This window comes from Balaenoptera acutorostrata, chromosome 18 (assembly GCF_949987535.1).
Source record: "Balaenoptera acutorostrata chromosome 18, mBalAcu1.1, whole genome shotgun sequence".
Classification (NCBI taxonomy): Eukaryota; Metazoa; Chordata; class Mammalia; order Artiodactyla; family Balaenopteridae; genus Balaenoptera; species Balaenoptera acutorostrata.
Genome location: NC_080081.1, coordinates 72,750,624 through 72,769,764, shown reverse-complemented (window position 1 = coordinate 72,769,764; position 19,141 = coordinate 72,750,624). Strand labels below are relative to the sequence as shown.

General features: G+C 40.5%; 1 protein-coding gene across 1 annotated transcript in view; it reads left to right on the top strand.

The window, feature by feature from the left end:
* RXFP2 (relaxin family peptide receptor 2) overlaps positions 1-19,141 on the top strand; it is a 67,639-nt gene that overhangs the window by 29,524 nt on the left and 18,974 nt on the right. The window contains exons 6-14 of the mRNA XM_057532714.1: positions 2,939-3,010; positions 3,591-3,662; positions 5,261-5,332; positions 6,403-6,474; positions 9,720-9,791; positions 11,205-11,276; positions 14,604-14,675; positions 14,782-14,853; positions 17,335-17,406. Of these exons, the coding sequence (XP_057388697.1) occupies positions 2,939-3,010; positions 3,591-3,662; positions 5,261-5,332; positions 6,403-6,474; positions 9,720-9,791; positions 11,205-11,276; positions 14,604-14,675; positions 14,782-14,853; positions 17,335-17,406 (648 nt within the window). The remainder of the gene's footprint in view (positions 1-2,938; positions 3,011-3,590; positions 3,663-5,260; positions 5,333-6,402; positions 6,475-9,719; positions 9,792-11,204; positions 11,277-14,603; positions 14,676-14,781; positions 14,854-17,334; positions 17,407-19,141) is intronic.

The window sequence follows — 19,141 nt, the reverse complement described above, 5'->3', positions numbered from 1 at the left end:
TATCTGATTGCTTTTACTAGTGATCAGTTTATTCTTTTTTTTTTTTTTTTTTAAATTACAGTTGTGTTGTGTTCTTTTTTTTTTTTTTAATTTTATAGCTACTTTATTTATTTATCTATTTATTTTTGGCTGTGCTGGGTCTTCAGTTCGTGCGAGGGCTTTCTCTGGTTACGGCAAGTGGGGGCCACTCCTCATCGCGGTACGGGGACCGCTCTTCATCGCGGTGCGCGGGCCTTTCACTATCGCGGCCCCTCCCGTTGCGGGGCACAGGCTCCAGACGCGCAGGCTCAGCAGCCGTGGCTCACGGGCCCAGCCGCTCCGCGGCATGTGGGATCCTCCCAGACCAGGGCCCGAACCCGTGTCCCCTGCACTAGCAGGCAGACTCCCAACCACTGCGCCACCAGGGAAGCCCCCAGTTTATTCTTTTTAATATTCTTTTAAACTTTCTAACATTAGGGGGTAAGAAGCAATTTAAGATGATCTTTGAGAGAAAGAAATAAAATACAATTTATGAACTTGACCATAATACTTCATCACTGCTACCACGGAAACCAACAGCAGTTCCTCTCCTCACTGTGACATAAATTTTATATAAATTAGGAATTCCTTCTTAAACTGGGTTCTTGTTCAACACAATCATTGGCAACAAAATGTAATTCAAGGAGTCTGCCTGGCTCATGAATACAAAATGTTGCATTAAAAAAATAGTCTATAAACATGCATGCCATTAAAGCATTTATTTGCTTTAGTTTCAGGTACATAAATTCCTGGTGTTTCTGCTTGAAAAGTCCTGACAGCTGAAACAGCAGGAATTCATGAACCAGTAAGTTATTCTTAGAAAAACCATTCAGTGTAAAGTATATCAAACGGGCTCATATCTCAGCTGTGAAGAAAAAGAGGACACCACTTGCCAAATTGTCATGTTTCCAAATTTCCCCTCATATTCACCAAGCTACTATTCTGTAAAGAAGAAAGCAGATACTGAAGGATCAGGTTAAAAAATTCAGCAGCCTAAGTCTGAGACGAGAGACCTGGGACTCTAGTTCTCCGTGGGGTGCCGGCAAACTGGCTAAATAGAAGGCTAGAGCTTCTTTATTATTTAAGAAGTTGGAGTCTTAACTGGTGTCAGTGAAGGCAGATAGACTGAACATATCAGGTGAGTCGTGCAGATCAAAAGCTCAAGGTCAAATTCACAATTTACGACTGCCCCCATCTCTTCAAGATTGACAACGTGTAGGTAAAATGTGCAGTGCACTTTTGACTTAATTATCTTAAATGAAATGTAAATAACACTAGTTAGGTAGTAAATTTTATATTTAAGAGGAACTTCAAATACATAGATTATGGTGTTATATTCTTTTTCTATTTTCATGTGCTATTGTAATATAATTCACCATATTAACTTTCATTACATCACTCTAAGCGCTCTGAAAATGCTAAAACAGATATTGATCTGTATGGGTTCGTTCTATGCACAGCAGAACTTTAAAGCAAAAGCAGAATTTATGCTACAATGTGAAGCATCTCCTTACAGACATGTTGCAGCAGGGAGAGGGGGATGGAATGACACGAGTTCTTACAGGGTTTCAAGTTTACTTTGTAGGATTGAAATTGTTGCTTTGTGTGTCACTACAATTGTAATGCATGTGCTCTGTAGTACGCAGCTTTTCCACATGGTGGTACACAGAGAAAATGACAATATTTGTTCAATATTTGGGATAAAAGATGGGTTTGTTAATAACTGGAAGCTAATCTTGGCTTTACTTTGCCACCTTGAGGGCTGAGGACATCAGTATCCCAGCACACCTACAACGCACTCATGACTCAAAGGCTGGGAAGCTTCACTGGGAGTAATTGTGGTGTAACAAAATTCAGAGTACAGCCAGATGCCGAACAAGCAAAATATCTACCGATAGTTTTGCAGTGAAGTATCATAACAATGAGAAAGTGTAAAATATTTTAGGAAGCAGGAATTCCCTGGCGGTCCAGTGGTTAGGACTCTGCACTTCCACTGCAGGGGGCATGGGTTCAGTCCCTGGTTGGGGAAACTGAGATCCCACAAGCCACGTGGCCAGAAACAAAACAAATCAAAACAAAACTTTAGGACCCAAATCAAATCAAAATAAGAGATAGGGAAGCCACTCAGAAGATTACGTAGACGTTAGTTACTATTAATAGCATGAATATTTCCTGCCTAAAGTTCTTTAGAAAATATGAAATCAAGGCTAACCCCCCCATTGTATTAATATAATGAGCACAGGAAATGGAAGTTGTTTACTTAGATACTCCTGAAAGTGCTATTATTGAATCCATACACTCTTGCTAGATTGCTTCAGCAGTTAAGTAGCTCATGGCCCTGTGAGCTGAAGTTGGTACACTGGCCCCAGTTCAGCCACTGATGCCATTTGTGACCTTGAGCCCCTCTCTAACTAGCTCCATCCTCCTCACTCTGCATCTTGAAACAGAACGAGACTTGCCCTCACCTCGTTTCATGGGAATAGAATGAAGAGAAGTGAGGAGTTGAAGGTGGAACTCTGTACTGAAAGAGCAAGAAAGCTCAGCAGTGAGAGCCTGGCTAGTCTCACATGGTGGGCAACTCCTGCATGTCAGAGGAGGAAGGCCACCAGAATGCCAGGTTGCAGAAATACGACTAGTTCTGTCCCCACACACAGCATACGACTAGTTCTGTCCCCACACACAGCATACTGGACCTCAGTGGTTCAAGTCAGAGATGTCGGGGTCTCATTGCACGGGCGCTATCAGGACAGCAGACACAGCTAGGCTCACAGCCTTCTCTCACTGGCAATGCTTCTACCTCCCAACGTGAGAATAAGACAGGATTTTATGAGCCAGGAGCACAAATTGTCTTTAGGTGAAGAAACAACCTAACAAATACATGAACCATAATCACATGACTCTTCTGTCTTATTCCTACCAGATTTCTTCAGCATAATTGTATTAGACATATATCCAGGAAAGCATTCTTTGGATTACATAATCTGCAAATACTGTGAGTAACTTCTTTATAATTATGAGTACAATTTTAAGTAACAATTAAAAGGGTAGAACGAATGGTACTTTTTTAAAGGCTTGACTCTGGATATAGAGAAATGGGAGAAATAAGTTTTCACAAAGTACAGTGTAATTAGTTATTACACTGAAAGAACTGCTAAAAGATTCCAAGTTTTACCAGAAGACAGGTATAAAGGCTCTCTTTAATCTTGTCTCCTCAAGTTTGGGTCATTTCCACAAATAGAAAATATATAACTTACCTAAACACTTTCTTAAAATGTTAGTCTACTAAGGATGTGACCAAAAGGAGAAATGCAAAAATCACCTCACATATTTATTCTACTGTTACACTCTAACATAATATAATGTCCCAATACATTATTTTTGGCCACTTTGCTGGTCCTGGCCCTGGTGCTTGTTACACTGGGCTTTTGGTTATCTGTATCTCCTGCCTGTTCTTTGATTCTCTGGCCCCTGCTCATCCAGTAGAGTGCTTTCAGAAACAGATGTCCAGTAATTATATGTGACTGAAGTGGAGTATTAAGTTTGCCTAATTTACTCACCCGTGCTATTTGTAGATATCTCAGCCACAACTGCATTACAACTCTCAGACCTGGAGTATTCAAAGACTTACATCATCTAACTTGGCTGTAAGTATTCTAGCTTTTCCTTCCCTCGGATCGCAGTCCTAATGATACTCATCAAGGCTCATAGTTTCCATCTATGTATGTATCTTGTTTATTATACTTATTTTTCTGCTTGTCACATAATCTGGAGCATGTTACCCAAGCACTTCAGATAATGGCATGCCAAATAGTGGTTGTGTGAAGAGAAATCAGTGCTATGTTTTTTCAGGTGGCCTCTGCGCCCAGAAGTCGGCTTGCTAAGTCATCCATCCACCTGGTGTTTACCTATAGCTGGGTGTCTCAGCCCAGCTCTACTGGCATTTTGGCCCAGATAATTCTTTGATTGTGGTGGGGGGCGTGCATTTTAGGATGTTTAGTGCCATCTGTGGCCTCTACCCCACTAGATGCCAGCAGTACTCGTTCCCAGAGTTGCAGCAATCAAAAATGTCTCCAGACAATCCCAAATATCCCTTGGGGGAAAGAGTGCCCTCTGTTGAAAACCACAGACCTAGAAAGTAAGCAAGATAAGGTCTTTTTCGATTTCCAGAGAATTCATAGAAAAGACTGAAAATATGTGAGCTTGTTGTGTTTCATCACTTATCAAGCTGAGCCACCAGCTCCATCCTAAGGAGTCTCACATCAGAGGTCTGTGTTTTCATCAGGAAAAATGAACAAAGTGCAGTTAGAAGGCTGTGTCAGTTTTCCCATTTTCTGTAGGTCAGCTTGGTCTAGTGGAAAAAGCCAGGACTTCAGCTTCATCCAGATCCTTGTGTATGCCATGGCCCCATGCTTAATGTTCCAGACAATTTTCTTGATCTTCCTAGGCCTCTTTTTCCTCATCTTTAAACTATAATCATAATTCCTTTTTTCTAAGAGGGATGTTGTGAGAATTAAATCATATAACATATATAAAGTGTCACATGCAGAATGCCTGGCATATAGTAGGTGCTCAGAAGCCCCCTTCTCCAAATCCTACCCTCAGGTACCTCTGAAAGTAAGAGGAAATGGTACCTGGCTTCAAAGGCAACGAGAGAAAAGAAGGCATATTTCCTCTTATCTATTTTTTTCTAGGAAAATACCATATAGAATTAAAAACAGTGATTTGAATTTGTAAATCTTTTCACTCTTTCACCCTCAAAGCTTCTAATAAGTTTATTTGCATAGGCCCCACTAATTACATCATTTAAACACTGTGAGACCAAGGAACCATTTGTGATTTCCTAAGAATTATTTTTCATTCATTTTTCATTCAGTCAATCAGTAAGTCAAAGCATTTATGGAGCCCATAATCAACCAATAGCTAAGTACAGCTTGTCTGGACCCAGGAACCCAGAGGTGAAGGTTCTTAAGTCCAAAGGGAGGTGGATACAGGGAACAAAGACCATCGGGATGGACATGATAAATCCTGGGATGGGGATTATGGGGGTTTGGAGGAAAGTACTGCTCCAGCCACGGGGTGAAGTAAAAGCTCTCTGGGAAGAGCCCTGAGCCAAGTGTGGACAGACAGGAAGGAGGAGAGCAGGTGTTGGGGGGAGACAGGATTGACACGGCCTTTTATTTCTTCCTGGTTTAATTTCACAAATGTATGTAACATTGGAAATGTTTGTGATACGTTTTGTCAGAATTCTAGATGACAATCCCATAACCAGAATTTCACAGCGGTTGTTTACTGGATTAAATTCCTTGTTTTTCCTGTAAGTATTCATCTACCTTTCAATCCATCTGTCTATAAATTGCAATGACGTCTAAAACTAGCTTACAAAAAGAGCTTTAGGAAAATCAAGCCCCCTACAATGTATATTAGTCAAAACCTTCCCTGTAGTTCAAGCCACAGTTACTGTTGCTACTTCCTATCCATGGCTCATGGTATATTTGAAGCCGACTAGTTCAATTGCTTTTGATCTCCTTTAATTCCCTTTAGTCCTAAGGCATGTTCTGTTTTGGTTTTTTAAGGCATGTTTTTATTTGCAGTGGTTCACCAAAGATAGTATTCATTTTCATCTCCTTACTACATTTAAATTTGTTAGAGTCTTCCAGGAGTTCAGCTCCAACTGCATTTTTAACAAAGGAAAATGTACCTTTGTCCAGCAAGAGTAACTGAAAATTCCAAAATCTTTGTCTTAGCAACTAAGCTTTTCTCATAATTACATTTGCAGTGTTTATTAATATACTGGGATGATTTATCAGCGGGGGATTATTATGTTCCTTTACAGTTGATCATATAGCATCATTAATTTTCCATTTGTGAAAAGGGACCACAATATCATAAATTAATCATGCAGCTTAACATGTTCATGAGTTGTTTTCTTCCCCAAATGCCCCCCACTATCACTTCTTAGATTTAATGCAGTTTCCAGTGTGGCCTTTTAATATTGTAAATGATTAACATTTCTCTTAAAATGAAACTTTGGATGTATGATGCTGGAAATGATTGCAAATTTGAAGTTTACAAGGAAAATTACCATGAACTTCAAAATTATTATCCAGTATATACTTTTGTTTCATCTCATAAAGTCAAACTGTTTCATATTTATTCCTAGGTTATGTATCACACTTATGCATTCATAGTTTCTCTGACATCTGCTCCCTTATCCATGCCACACACATATCTAGAGACCATTTTGAAGAGGTAGTTATGTTTATATTCTTCATCCTAATATATTGATTTTAGCATACAAGTTCCCAAACTGTGGAAATAGTAAAAAATACTGTTCTTAAAGTGGCATATCATTTCGTTTCTAATTAATCTCTTCTTTGTGTAAAGGTCTATGGTGAATAACTACTTAGAAACTCTTCCCAAGCAGATGTGTGCCCAAATGCCTCAACTCAACTGGATGTGAGTATGCACTTAGCAGCTAATTTGTTATTCGCCCAGATTCAGGAAACTAGCCCTGAAGTTAATTAACAATTACACAAAAAGCTCATCTCTGCTTTTCTTTCTAAAACCACAATCTGATCATGTCACTTCCTGGTTTAAACATCTTTTGGGAATCCCCACGGGTGTGAGGGTAAAGTTCAAGCCTCCCAATTTAGCACCAGAGACCCGTTGTCCTCTATCCCTTACTGCACCTGGTCTCTTTGCCAGCCCCTTCTCCTCTTGTGCCTTCCTTTCAGATACACCGAACTACTGCTCCCTCAGTCAGTTCCCTGAACACATGTTGTTCCTTCAACTTGAAAGGTCTTGCTTCTTCATTCTCCGACATTTCCTTCAAAAGTCAATTTAAGTGTCACCTTCAGGAAGCCGTCTCTGACACACCCACCAGTTCAGTGGTTGCCTCAGTGCCCCGATTACGACAGGAGAGCCTCCACCACGCCTCCCCTCCACCCACTGCACCGCTGTCTCAGGGCACTGTCATCATAGAACCATCTGTTTCCTTGTTTATCCCCTACCGTTCAGTAAATTCTGTGATTTTATACCCAGCACAAGGATCAGCACATAATAGTGCTCAAAAAAAACTCTGCAAATGAACGTGCTAAACCATTTCCACTCCTTGGTAGCTTTCGACCAATACACATTTAAACCATTCATTTGGTTTCACCACCACTACCCACCATTCCACCATGTTCATATTCACGGTCTCCTGAGACAGGCAGGATTGGCACAGGAGCGACTTCCTGTCCTGGGAAAATGCCGGTTGTACTGTCCCCCCAGAACTCTCCCCATTGTCAAATCAGGGGACTCAATACCCATAATATGATAAAATTTTAGTACCTCAGCTTTGGATCCTCTCTGAACTAGCCTCACTTGTTACAACACTATTAGGTGACCTTGTGTTTATTTACTGACTTAAAAAAATTATTTACATACCTGTTATCAAAAGGCTTTTAAGGCAATGGGGCTCTCACATAAGTGTGCTAGATGTTAAAAATGGGAGCGATGGGACTTCCCTGGCAGTCCAGTGGTTTAGACTCCATGCTCCCAATGCAGGGGGCACGGGTTTGATCCCTGGTCAGGAAACTAAGATCCCACATGACATGCAGAGCTGCCTTAAAAAAACAAAACGGGGTGGGGGGCGAATTGATGATCTGAAAAACATGAGAATAAAACTCATTAAGAATAGGTGGAGGGCTTCCCTGGTGGTGCAGTGGTTGAGAATCTGCCTGCTAATGCAGGGGACACAGGTTCGAGCCCTGGTCTGGGAAGATCCCACGTGCCGCGGAGCAACTAGGCCCGTGAGCCACAACTACTGAGCCTGCGCGTCTGGAGCCTGTGCTCCGCAACAAGAGAGGCCGCGAGAGTGAGAGGCCCGCGCACCGCGATGAAGAGTGGCCCCCACTTGCCGCTACTAGAGAAAGCCCTCGCACAGAAACGACGACCCAACACAGCCAAAAATAAATAAATAAATTAATTAATTAAAAAATAAATAAAGTCCCTTGGTTTAAAAAAAAAAAAAAAAAAAAAAGAATAGGTGGAAAATACTTAGAAACTAAGCAAGTACATCCACACAAAGGGAAAGCAACAGGAAGGAGTAAAGTTAACAGAAAAATATCAGGCCTCCAGCCTGTACCCACCCCGTCCCCAAAATGGGCATCAGCAACAAGGAGGAGACCAGGAAGCAACATCCAAGCCCTGGGTTCTGGGGACACTCATTTTCACTCTAGGCTCCCACAGACACGAGGGAAAAAATAGACAGTGAAAAGATGTCGTTAGCAAGATTGGCTGATCACAAATGAGAGCTGAGAGGTCAGACCCAAATCGCCCCAGTTCAAAGGCAGAAAAAACCCACCTTGGCCATGCTTCTCCTCCCTCACTTGCTATCAGCTAGGACTGTTGCTCACAACTGCAAAGTGTTATGAGATGTAAAAACATTTTCCCTATTCTGCTGAACAGTATTTGGGCTTTCAAGGGACTACACTGTTTATTATTTGCAATTGCTGTATTTTAAGAGTGAAAAAAAAAGTTGAGTTCCTGCAAGACCTCCAAGATGGCTTTAAAATAGGATTTTAAAGGCAATGACAAAGGAACTGGTGATTTTAACGTGAACGTGAGAAAGGTTCAGAGGCAGCAAAACAGCTATTGTCGTGTACGGGAAGCCTGTAGGAAGCCAGCGGTAAACGGAATGAGGAGAGTTGGCAGCAGAGCCGATCCTCTCCTTCCTTGGCCCTGCTGGAAGCGGCCATGTCGGAGTGTTCCCGAGGTTGTTCCCTGACGATGTGGGTGCTGCTGTCATAAGGTTCACCTTGGCAGAACGTCATCTCTCCACCAGTGCTTCTCCAGCGTCAGCGTATAGCGCAAGCAGCGCAAAGACTCAGGACAGCCCGCTGGACCTCAGTCCTAGCGTTTCTGATTCAGTGGGTCTGGGGTGGAGCCTGGGAATCTGCATTTTAACAAGTTCCCCGGTGATGCTGGGACCCGGGACCCTCGGAGCAGCACTGCACTCAGCGTCAGCGCCATGGAGGGAGGTAGAAAGAGCAGGCACTTGCCCTCACACAGCTTGGGACTCGCCATCCTGACTCTGGCATCCAGTATTTGGTAGATAGTTTGGCCTGAGTTTCTCCTTCAGCAAAATAGAGACACAAATATCTACCTGACCCTGGGGGAGGGGAGGGGAGAATATAGCGATCTACGATGCCATGACTAAGTGTCTAGGCATTAGATTCAGATGGATCGGAGTTAGAAGGTCAGGTCTACCCCTCAGTAGCTGTGTGACCAGAAGAAAAGTGAATTTCCAAGATCCTCAGATTCCTCATATGTTCAATGGGAGGTAATAATGCCAACTTTGTAGGAGTGTGTATTATGCACTCAGAACAGTACCTGATACTATAAAAGCCCAATAAATGGGAGTTACTGTTATTACTGTACAAATTTTATGCTAATTAATAGCATGGTGTCCGGCACAGAGACACATTCACTAAATGGCGGGCTGCCCTTTTGCTCAATTTTATTAAGTTCTAACGCTAATTAGAAGGGGAAAAAGATACAAAATATTAATTATACTGACCCTGCAATAAGTAGGAGGAAAGCCTAAAAATCGGAATGAAGTAAAAATAAAGTTCAGAACAGTTATATCACCAAAAACTGCCTTTAGACATATGATTTGTGCAAAAACATTAAAAATATTTTTCCTCCATGCCTTTTAGGGATTTGGAAGGCAATGGAATAAAATACCTTACGAATTCCACCTTTCTGTCGTGCAATTCACTCACAGTGCTGTAAGTATACAGTGTAATTCAGTAAATGCGGGGAAACCCAGTAGCTTTGGAAATTGAAAGAAAATATTGGCAAGGAATTTTAAAGTATGTTTTGTTTACAGCCTTGGTATGAAACTGCAGTACTAGAAAATGTACACATGGATCTATTGACTTGGATGGTAGGGCCAAGCCTTATGTTTAGCTGCCAACCATTTAAGCCTCCTCCTTTCTGAGGGCAATCATCATTTCTGTGCACTCTCTCTGCTGAACTGGTACCTAACCCCACGGTCAACAAGGAAATGAGATAATGTATGTGAAAGTGGTTACTGCTAATGACACTTATCACTTGATGTCTGTCTCTTTAAAGAAAACAAAATTTTATTCTAAAGAGAAGAACTTCTAATGTATTCTGATTGGCCAAAGATTCTGACTGGTGATTCTGATTGCTGACTGTGTTTTTTATGGGGGCAGGAAGGCAGATGGATCGGTTAATTGGCACATTTGCACTGGTAAGCTTAAAAACACAAGAATGTGCTTTTGTTTTAATCATAGTTCTCCATATATAGTAAGTACTTAGTAATGTTTGTTGCTTGGATGGGTGGTTGGGAAAGAAAAATCAGAGCATATCCATTTGTAGTAATCTAACCACTTTTCTCCAACAGACTAAGAGATAAGGCTGTTGCCAGGTTGCAGATTTATCAATCAGATTGAAGATTAGCATATTTAGTAAGAAAAGAGGCTATCCCACATAGGAGATGCAAAGAGTTTATTCTTTGTCTCATAGATAATGAGAGAGAACACTGGAAGATAAACAAATACTATCCACGCCTCCTGTTTTATAACACCATGTAGCTTTTGAATCACCTTCATACTCTTTATCTCATTTGTTTATACCCCTGTAAGGTAGTTAGCTGATGACCCCCTCTTTTTTGCCGTTTGTCCTGGAGGATTCCATTTCTAGACAGAGGAAATGTAAAATCACTGTTCCCCCACCAAATTTAAAATTTGTTTGTGGCCCAAATGGGGTTGGTTCAAGCTTTGCTCTTTTTCTGGACTACTTCTTATAAGGAATGTGCCTTACCCAAAGATTCTCTCAAAGCCTTCACAGAATTATTAACAGGGTCCAAATTTGACATTGCATGTGTGCGTGTTGGGAAAGAAACACTTTTCTAAAGTAATCAGAATCCAAACGAAGTGCAGCTCCGTAAACCACACTCAGCACCTCAAGTTCCTTACGGGAGCATGTCCTGGAGAGAGCATATGGATACATTCTCTGTAAGAAACTCCTGCCTGTGTTCCACACCAGAACGTGCCTTGCTTTGAGATTTCAAAGGAGGCTTATTAAATTACACCGGATCAATGGCATCTCCCAATGAGAACTGATTACTACAGCAGACACAAATCAACAGTGCTGACTCTTACCATGTCTTACAGGTTTCTGCCTAGAAATCAAATTGATTTTGTTCCAGAGAAGACATTTTCGTCATTAAAAAATTTAGGAGAACTGTAAGTAGCATTGTCTACTAGGAAAATATGATTGCTTCTTCAGGATTACAAATCTAAATGGCTAGTGAGACTGCTTTTCATTAGTAGCAATCAAAATCCTGTAGACTACTGGATATTCAAAATCAATTAAGAAAACTAACATTATCCTAAAAGCAAATTAAAAATCAGACAGTGGGCTTAATATGGATTTAGCCTACTCTAATTTCTCTGCCTATTTTCTTTGACTGATTTCATACATATGTGTGTTTGGGAGTAAATGAGTTTTCCATGGCTCCTTAAACTCAGGGATTCTCCTCTCTAATGTCTGGAGTACAATTAATTCTCAATACATGCTTGCTGAATGAATAAATGACTGAAATAATATTAATCAATTATAACTAAACAAAAGAATGAACATGCTTATTATCCCTTAAGATATTATAACTTCCAGAGCAGATGACACAAATAGAAATGTCTAGAAAGAGGCTCATTGAAAAATATTCAGAGAGCTCATGCACATTTTTCTGTTCAAATATATGTTTTGTAGATCTAAACCTTTTGAAAATCATCTGTCTTGCTATTAATTCATCGCTACCCACAAAATGGTGTATCATTGGCATTTAAAATTGTCTGTTACATTACACATAGTGGTGATAAGGGTAGAGATCTCCTTCTCCTGATCTGAAGTCTAAAAAATGGAAATTAATTTCTTAATCACCTTCTCCCCCATTCTTTATACCTTGCTTTGAAATCCAGAAAGGACTGTGAAAAGTAGTTCAATAAGAGTAATTTGAAAAACAATTCACAAATAATTAAGATAATTTAATCTAATGAATGAGTATCATAAACCAAATCCACAAATATTTAAGTGCCTATAATGTGCAAAGCACCACATTAGAACTAAAATATTATTCTATGGCAAAAAATTAAAGACAGCTCACTGCTTTCTCACAGGGGCATTCCTGATCAGACCTTGGAGGATGGATACAGGTTTGGGTTACGGGGGTGGAATGGAGGAGTAGAGTAGCCCAGGGCAAACAGGAGTGTGTTTTTATACAAACTAAAGGAGACAGTGGTACGGACTCCACATTCTGAACATTTTCCTAATCCTTGTCTTATACTACACTTAGGCAAAGCCAACCCCCTGCCCCCGCCAAAAAAAAGAGCCTAAATAAGAGACGCTAGCTTTCTTTTAGGACCACCAATAATTCATTCCAATCCAGATAGCACCAGTATGATAGAAGAAATTCAGAACTCAATAGAATTAACTCGAACAAGGCATTTACATTTCTTAAGTTTACAAAAATGTTAGATAATTTTACTGTGCCTTCTTGACCACAAGCCCCTTCTGGAGAGGAATAAGCACACTTAGATGAGGCCACTCAGATCCTTTCCGCACAGAAGACTGTACTTTATTTTTCAAGGTAACACTTTGCAGGACGTTCTCCAGGTGTACGAGATCATCGTCATATTGTTTTGCTGTCACTCTCCCTCTGGTCTGTGCACACCTGTGGCTTTCTTCTGCGCCGTGACCCACTTGTGCTCCTTGCATCTGGAGCACCAGCTCAGAACACCAGCTGGCAGGCTGTCTACACTTGGATGTCATGACAGTCCCTCAAAATCTATTTGTTTAAGTTAATTTACAGATGACCCTTACCCCACAGCCAGCTTCTTCCCCTAGGCTTGCCTATCGTAGTGGAACCTGCATTCTTCCTGGCAGCCTGGCTAGAAGACTGTTCCCTTTCCTTCTAACTCTCTTTACACTTGATGTCCTATCAGACCGCAAACCCTGCCAGTGCCTCCTTCCACCCGCATCAGCTCTCACCCGGTCCAGGGTCACAGCCTCCTGCCAGGTCTCCCTCCTCCGAATCTCTGGCATTTCATCCTATCTTTCATTCTTCTAACAGAATTATCATCCCATAACCCAGAGCATATTTTCCCACTGTCCTGTTTAACATTCTCCTTCCTTGTTGCCTGCCATAAAGCAAAGTCCTTGACAGAGTTCTCAAATGTTAACGTTCAGAAGAATCACAAGGAAAGCTGGCTTTAAATGCATGTTACCAGGCTCCCTTCCAGAGATTCGGGTGTGATAGTTCTGGAGTGGCACCAGGAAAGTGCTCTTTTTATAAGCATCTTCCTTGATTCTGATGCCTGAACTGTACTCTGGGAAATACTGCCTTGGAAGGTATTCATGGCCTTCCCATTTTGTCTCCAGGCTCTCTTCCAGGCTCTCCTCCTCTACATCTCCCCATCCTTTCTATCCTCCACCCACGCTGGATGACTTGCTGACTCACGGAGATGTCACTGACTTCCAAGCATCTGTTTCTCTGGTCCTGCTTAATCCTCACCTGAAAATCTGCTCTTCTTTGACTCCACCTATAAAAATCATCAAACTTTGCTCAAACGCTTCCTAATTTCCCAGGCCAAGTTTGATGATTCCTTCCTCTGTTTTTCATCTGTACTTGTGTAATAACACTTGTTTCATTCTTTTGTTTCATAATCTAGTTGTTTACTCTAACTGTAAGCTTTTTCAGAGAAAGAACTAAGTCATAGTTATTTGTCACTCCCATATATCCTTCAGGAGCACCAAAAAATCAAAAATAGGTAAGATCTTTTGTTTGACTTCTAGGCGATTTCACATCTGTTTCACTTTTAACATCTTCTCTGGCTCAGAGGATATTTTGGACCCTTCAAGATTCCTGATTCCTTCTTATCCTGACAAATCTCTTTTTCACATTCTGTAGGGACACTGCCCTGCAATTCTTTCTGGATTGGACAGCCCTATTATATTTAGATCTAAATTCTCAATTTCTTCTAAAAAAAAAAGTACCATATAAAAGTAGACTAAAAATATGTGAACTTATCCATTCAAGATCATCTGGGCAGATATTATGTGGTCAAAACTCTCTTAGTTGGAATGCAAAATAAGTAGAGACATACGTCTTGATCTCAGAAAGCTTCTAATGTAGTTGGATAAACAAGATATCACATACATGAACCAAATAGGAATCCCAGAAACAATGAATGGTTGAAGGTACAAAGAGTACCTAAAACAGAGGGAATTAATCAAAGTAGACATTGAAGCCATGCTGGGAGTGTGTTGGAGAGGGGCTGAGAGGAAATTCCAGATATGGGAACTGGATGAGCAAAATGTCACCTGTCTGAAGGTGGTGGAAAACATATCCATTTGGCTGACTCACATGACTTTGTTGGGTAACAAGCTATCAGGTTGGTTAAATTGGATTGTATTTTCTGTTACATCAAATGGGCTGATGACAGTTGTGAGGAGTAATAACTATGTCATTTATTTCCAATGTGATTGCTTTGGGTTTTCACTGTCACCAACAGGGACCTGTCTAGCAATATGATAATGGAGCTACCACCCCACATTTTCAAAGACCTGAAGCTTCTTCAAAAACTGTAAGTTCTTCTTCCCCCATTATCAGATTTAAATGGCAACATCTTGAGTTTCCAAAATAATAATATCCTCATGCTTCTTTCCTCCTCCCTTCTAATGGTACAAAAGGAACCTGTCGTCCAATCCTCTTTTGTATCTCCACAAGAACCAGTTTGAAAGTCTTAAACAACTTCAGTCTCTGTAAGTCAAATGTAACAGTATGTTGATTATAATTTTAGTGTGTGTGCTTTACTTAGGACCACATTTATTTTTAAACAGGTATTTGACACACAGGAGGGCTTTTAATTTGAGCATGCATCCTCAGACAGTTGTTAATATCATGATTACCATCAAGTATGTACTGAATGACAACAGAATCTCATTTTTTACCATTCAGTGTGTGTAAAGACCATTTCTGTGTTTGAAGCTATATATAGCTCCTTCCTGAAAACAGGATTCATATGGAAAAATCTCTTACAGTTTTCACAAAGAATTAAATTTGCAATAGTTGTGTTACTAAGCAGTCGGTAAAAAAAAAATAGCAAATTATATAAGACTTCTGTACTTCTTCCCTTTCTTCTTTCCTACAACAGTCTACTTGATATCGATCCTCAGAGCATGCTTTTTACTTTTCAATCAGTAAAGAAAAAATTATCCCATAAATATGAACATTCAGACAATTAATATTGTTTAGTATTTTAAAATTTCAAACATACTAGATGTTAAATGGTGCCAAGAACTCTGCCAGCTGTTCTGTGAGCCTCATCAGTTCCTTTCCCATGAATAGCCATTGTTGGTTAAAGTCTGGTTTTTTTTTTCCCCACAGAGTGCATATTACTTTACCTCATCCCAGCCCAAAGCCTTTCTTCATTTAATTCCAAAGACCAATCCTTAATATCACTTTTTATTCTTGCTAAATAGTTTTCTGTTGGAAATTAATACAAGATTTAGATTCTCAATAGATATTAGTGAACATCCAGTGATGAAAAAGACTTGGTTCCTGCTCTCAAGAAGCCGGAAGATATGGACAAAATGATCTTCCCTTCACTCACTACGTACTGAATTCCGAAAGGCAAAGTATCAAGTTACACATCACGCCTTTCTGAAAAGTCAAAGTAGTAACTATTTACCCCATACTTCCCTTTCTTCATTTCTTTTCTTTCTTTATTGTCTCATTTTCTTTCCTCTAAAGATTCATTTACACATTTATTTTACAAACATTTATTAGCCACCAACTTAATCATAGCACTGTCTTGGGCACTCAGTATATAGTAGCCTCTGCTCTTTTGAAAACCACAGGCTATTCATCAAATAATCACATAATCCATGTAATGGTAAAACTGTGATAAGTTCAGGAGAAGCTAGAGAGCAGAAGAAAGAAGGGGGGGGCGGAATCCTTTAAAAAGGACTCCAGAGTTTCCTGCAGGAGGGGCCCTGTGATGATTCAGTGGTAGAATTGTTTCGTAAGTCTCATTTCTGACCACCAAGGTCCTCTATAAAGGACTCAATATGCAAAGGAAAACTCAGAACCTTGTCCAGAAATCCTTATTCATATTTGCCCAAAAGAAGCTGAGTGAGAATCAAACATCTTTCAAAATAAGCCTTTAAAAAGCAAAAGGTTTCTGTCTTTTTAGACTATCCTCTTTCCATCTATGTTTCCTGAGAACATGGCAGACTCCCTTAATTCATGCCATCCTAAAGTGTCTTCTAATAATCCATATTTGAAGAAGCTTCTGGATAAATGAGGAGTGTTAGAGATTATCACTGGAGTCCTGTGTGGACATTTTATGGGGTTGGAGGAATTACAGGAATTATACTTCCCACTGTTGTCTTAGAAAATGACTGTCCTGAATCGGAGCTCCTTTTATTATTGCTTCCATGGTTTTCTACCTTAAAGATACATAGGCCAGGAAGAAATGACTGTATTTAAATCCAGATTCTGACAAAACTCAGGTTGAAAATATCAAGTCCTGTCTGAAACCCTCTAACTCATATTTCGTGATTTATAAAATCAAACTACAGAGCCAGTTTCACAATCATATAAATCACAACTGTCATTTTTTTTTTTTTTAGAAAGGCACTTTTTTTTTTTTTAAAATTAATTAATTAATTTATTTATTTATTTATCTATTTTTGGCTGTGTTGGGTCTTCGGTTCGTGCGAGGGCTTTCTCCAGTTGCGGCAAGCGGGGGCCACTCTTCATCGCGGTGCGGGGACCGCTCTTCATCGCGGTGCGCGGGCCTTTCTCTATCGCGGCCCCTCCCGTCGCGGGGCACAGGCTCCAGACGCGCAGGCTCAGCAATTGTGGCTCACGGGCCCAGCTGCTCCGTGGCATGTGGGATCTTCCCAGACCAGGGCTCGAACCCGTGTTCCCTGCATTAGCAGGCAGATTCTCAACCACTGCGCCACCAGGGAAGCCCACAACTGTCATTTTTAAATCAAAGAAATGAATGAACGTGTTTTATTAGAAGGTTGTTCTGCATATGAAAGTGACAAATCAACTCCAAGTTACAGGAGGCATAAATAGAAATGGCAGTTTTCTAAGACAGTTTATTGTAAAATTTTCATCCTAATTTGAATTTATAACAAGATTTTGAAGCATGGTTTTTAAGATTGACAAAGAATACAATGATTTAAAAGTTAAATCCTAAAAACATGAAACCTATTGTGCATATTTTCCAGAGACCTGGAAAGGATAGAGATTCCAAGTATAAACACACAAATGTTTCAGCCCATGAAGAATCTTTCTCACATGTATGTATGTATGAAAGAGTGGGGAAAAAAGTATGGTGAAATGTTGCCGATGGGGAAGAAAGTATGGTGAAATGTTGCTGATATTCTCTTTTAAACTGTCTGATATATCACTGCAATGTGTTTTATTTTTAGTTAGTTAATTAATTAATTAATTTATTTTTGGCTGCGTTGGGTCTTCATCGCTGTGCGTGGGCTTTCTTTAGTCGCAGTGAGCGGGGGCTACTCATCGTTGCGGTGGCTTCTCTTGTTGCGGAGCACGGGCTCTAGGCGTGCAGGCTTCAGTAGTTATAGCACGCGGGCTCAGTAGTTGTGGGTCGCGGGCTCTAGAGCGCAGGCTCAGTAGTTGTGGCGCACGGGCTTAGTTGCTCTGCGGCATGTGGGATCTTCCCGGACCAGGGCTCGAACCTGTGTCCCCTGCCTGGGCAGATGGATTCTTAACCACTGTGCCACCAGGGAAGCCCCTGCAATGTGTTTTTATGCAAGAAAAGTCTTTTTATTGAGAACTTTTTAATTTTGTCACCTTTGGTCCCTGTTCAAATAGAGCTCAATATTATGATGTGCTGACATGAATGAAACTTCTCTCTGGAAACATGCTGTTTATCCAGTTGAGGCCCAATAAGAGATTAGGGTACCAGAATGCCACATATGACACAAGATGAAGTCACTGGCTAATGGTACTCAGGAGACCTGGAAACATTAATTCACCTCACATGAGTGAGCAGTCAGCTACTCTAAGATTTGAGCCCTTAAGAGGAAAGATGCTATATAAATTCCAGGTGTTGTTTCTGTTACTGAGTGCACTGCAAAACAGAGGTAATTAATCTTTATAGTAGTTCTGATAAGTCACGTTAATATATTTGGCTAAAGTGCACTGTGTAAGTTGTCTTAATATAGGAGTTTATGACATGATCATTTCTTTATCAACTGTGTAATCTAATGTGTTCATGACTTCAAAAATCAACCATTGTTATCCACAACAATAGGGAGGATTCGATGTAAGATATCAAGTTGGGATCAGCAAGGGGCTGAAATGGTTGGTGTGAAGGTGACCTTTTGGGAGAATATTTTGTTTATGTCTGTGCAGTAGGTGTGATTAGCCAAAGACAAGTATTTGATGTATATCCATATGGTTTTCATAAATTCTCTTTCTGTGGCTCTAGTAGATAAATATTTCATGAGGCTATCATTTCCTTGCTGCAGGCAGAATGTGAAGTCTCCTTAGAACAAAGAAATTCAACCTTTATAGAACTTGATGGAGAAACTGCTGCTTTAAATATGAACCGCAGGTTGAGGTCAAGAAGGACCCAACAATTAACAGAAAATGTGTGAACTTAGTTACTTCCCTACTAAGTGACCTAGTGATTCTTCTTTCATCTTCCTTGTCCATCGTTTATTGAAACACGTCCACCTGCCAACCAGTGCCCTGGTCCCAGTGGGAGGAGAGGTTGGACCACCGTAAGCTACTTGAGGGCAGGGATAGCCTTCAATATCTCTATGTGACATACCCAGCACTAAACCATGCATCATTCATTTGCCATCTAACAAGTATTTGTTGAGTACTTTCCCCATGCCAGGGAGAACACAGGGATGAATGGGAGAGAGAAGTGTCTGCCTCATGGAGCTTCCATTTAGCTTTGGGAACCAGAAAGTAAACTAGTTAACAAATAAATCATTAAGAAATGCTGGGAAGAAAAGTATAGCAAGATAAAGGCAAGGAAGGAGGATGTAGGTAGTT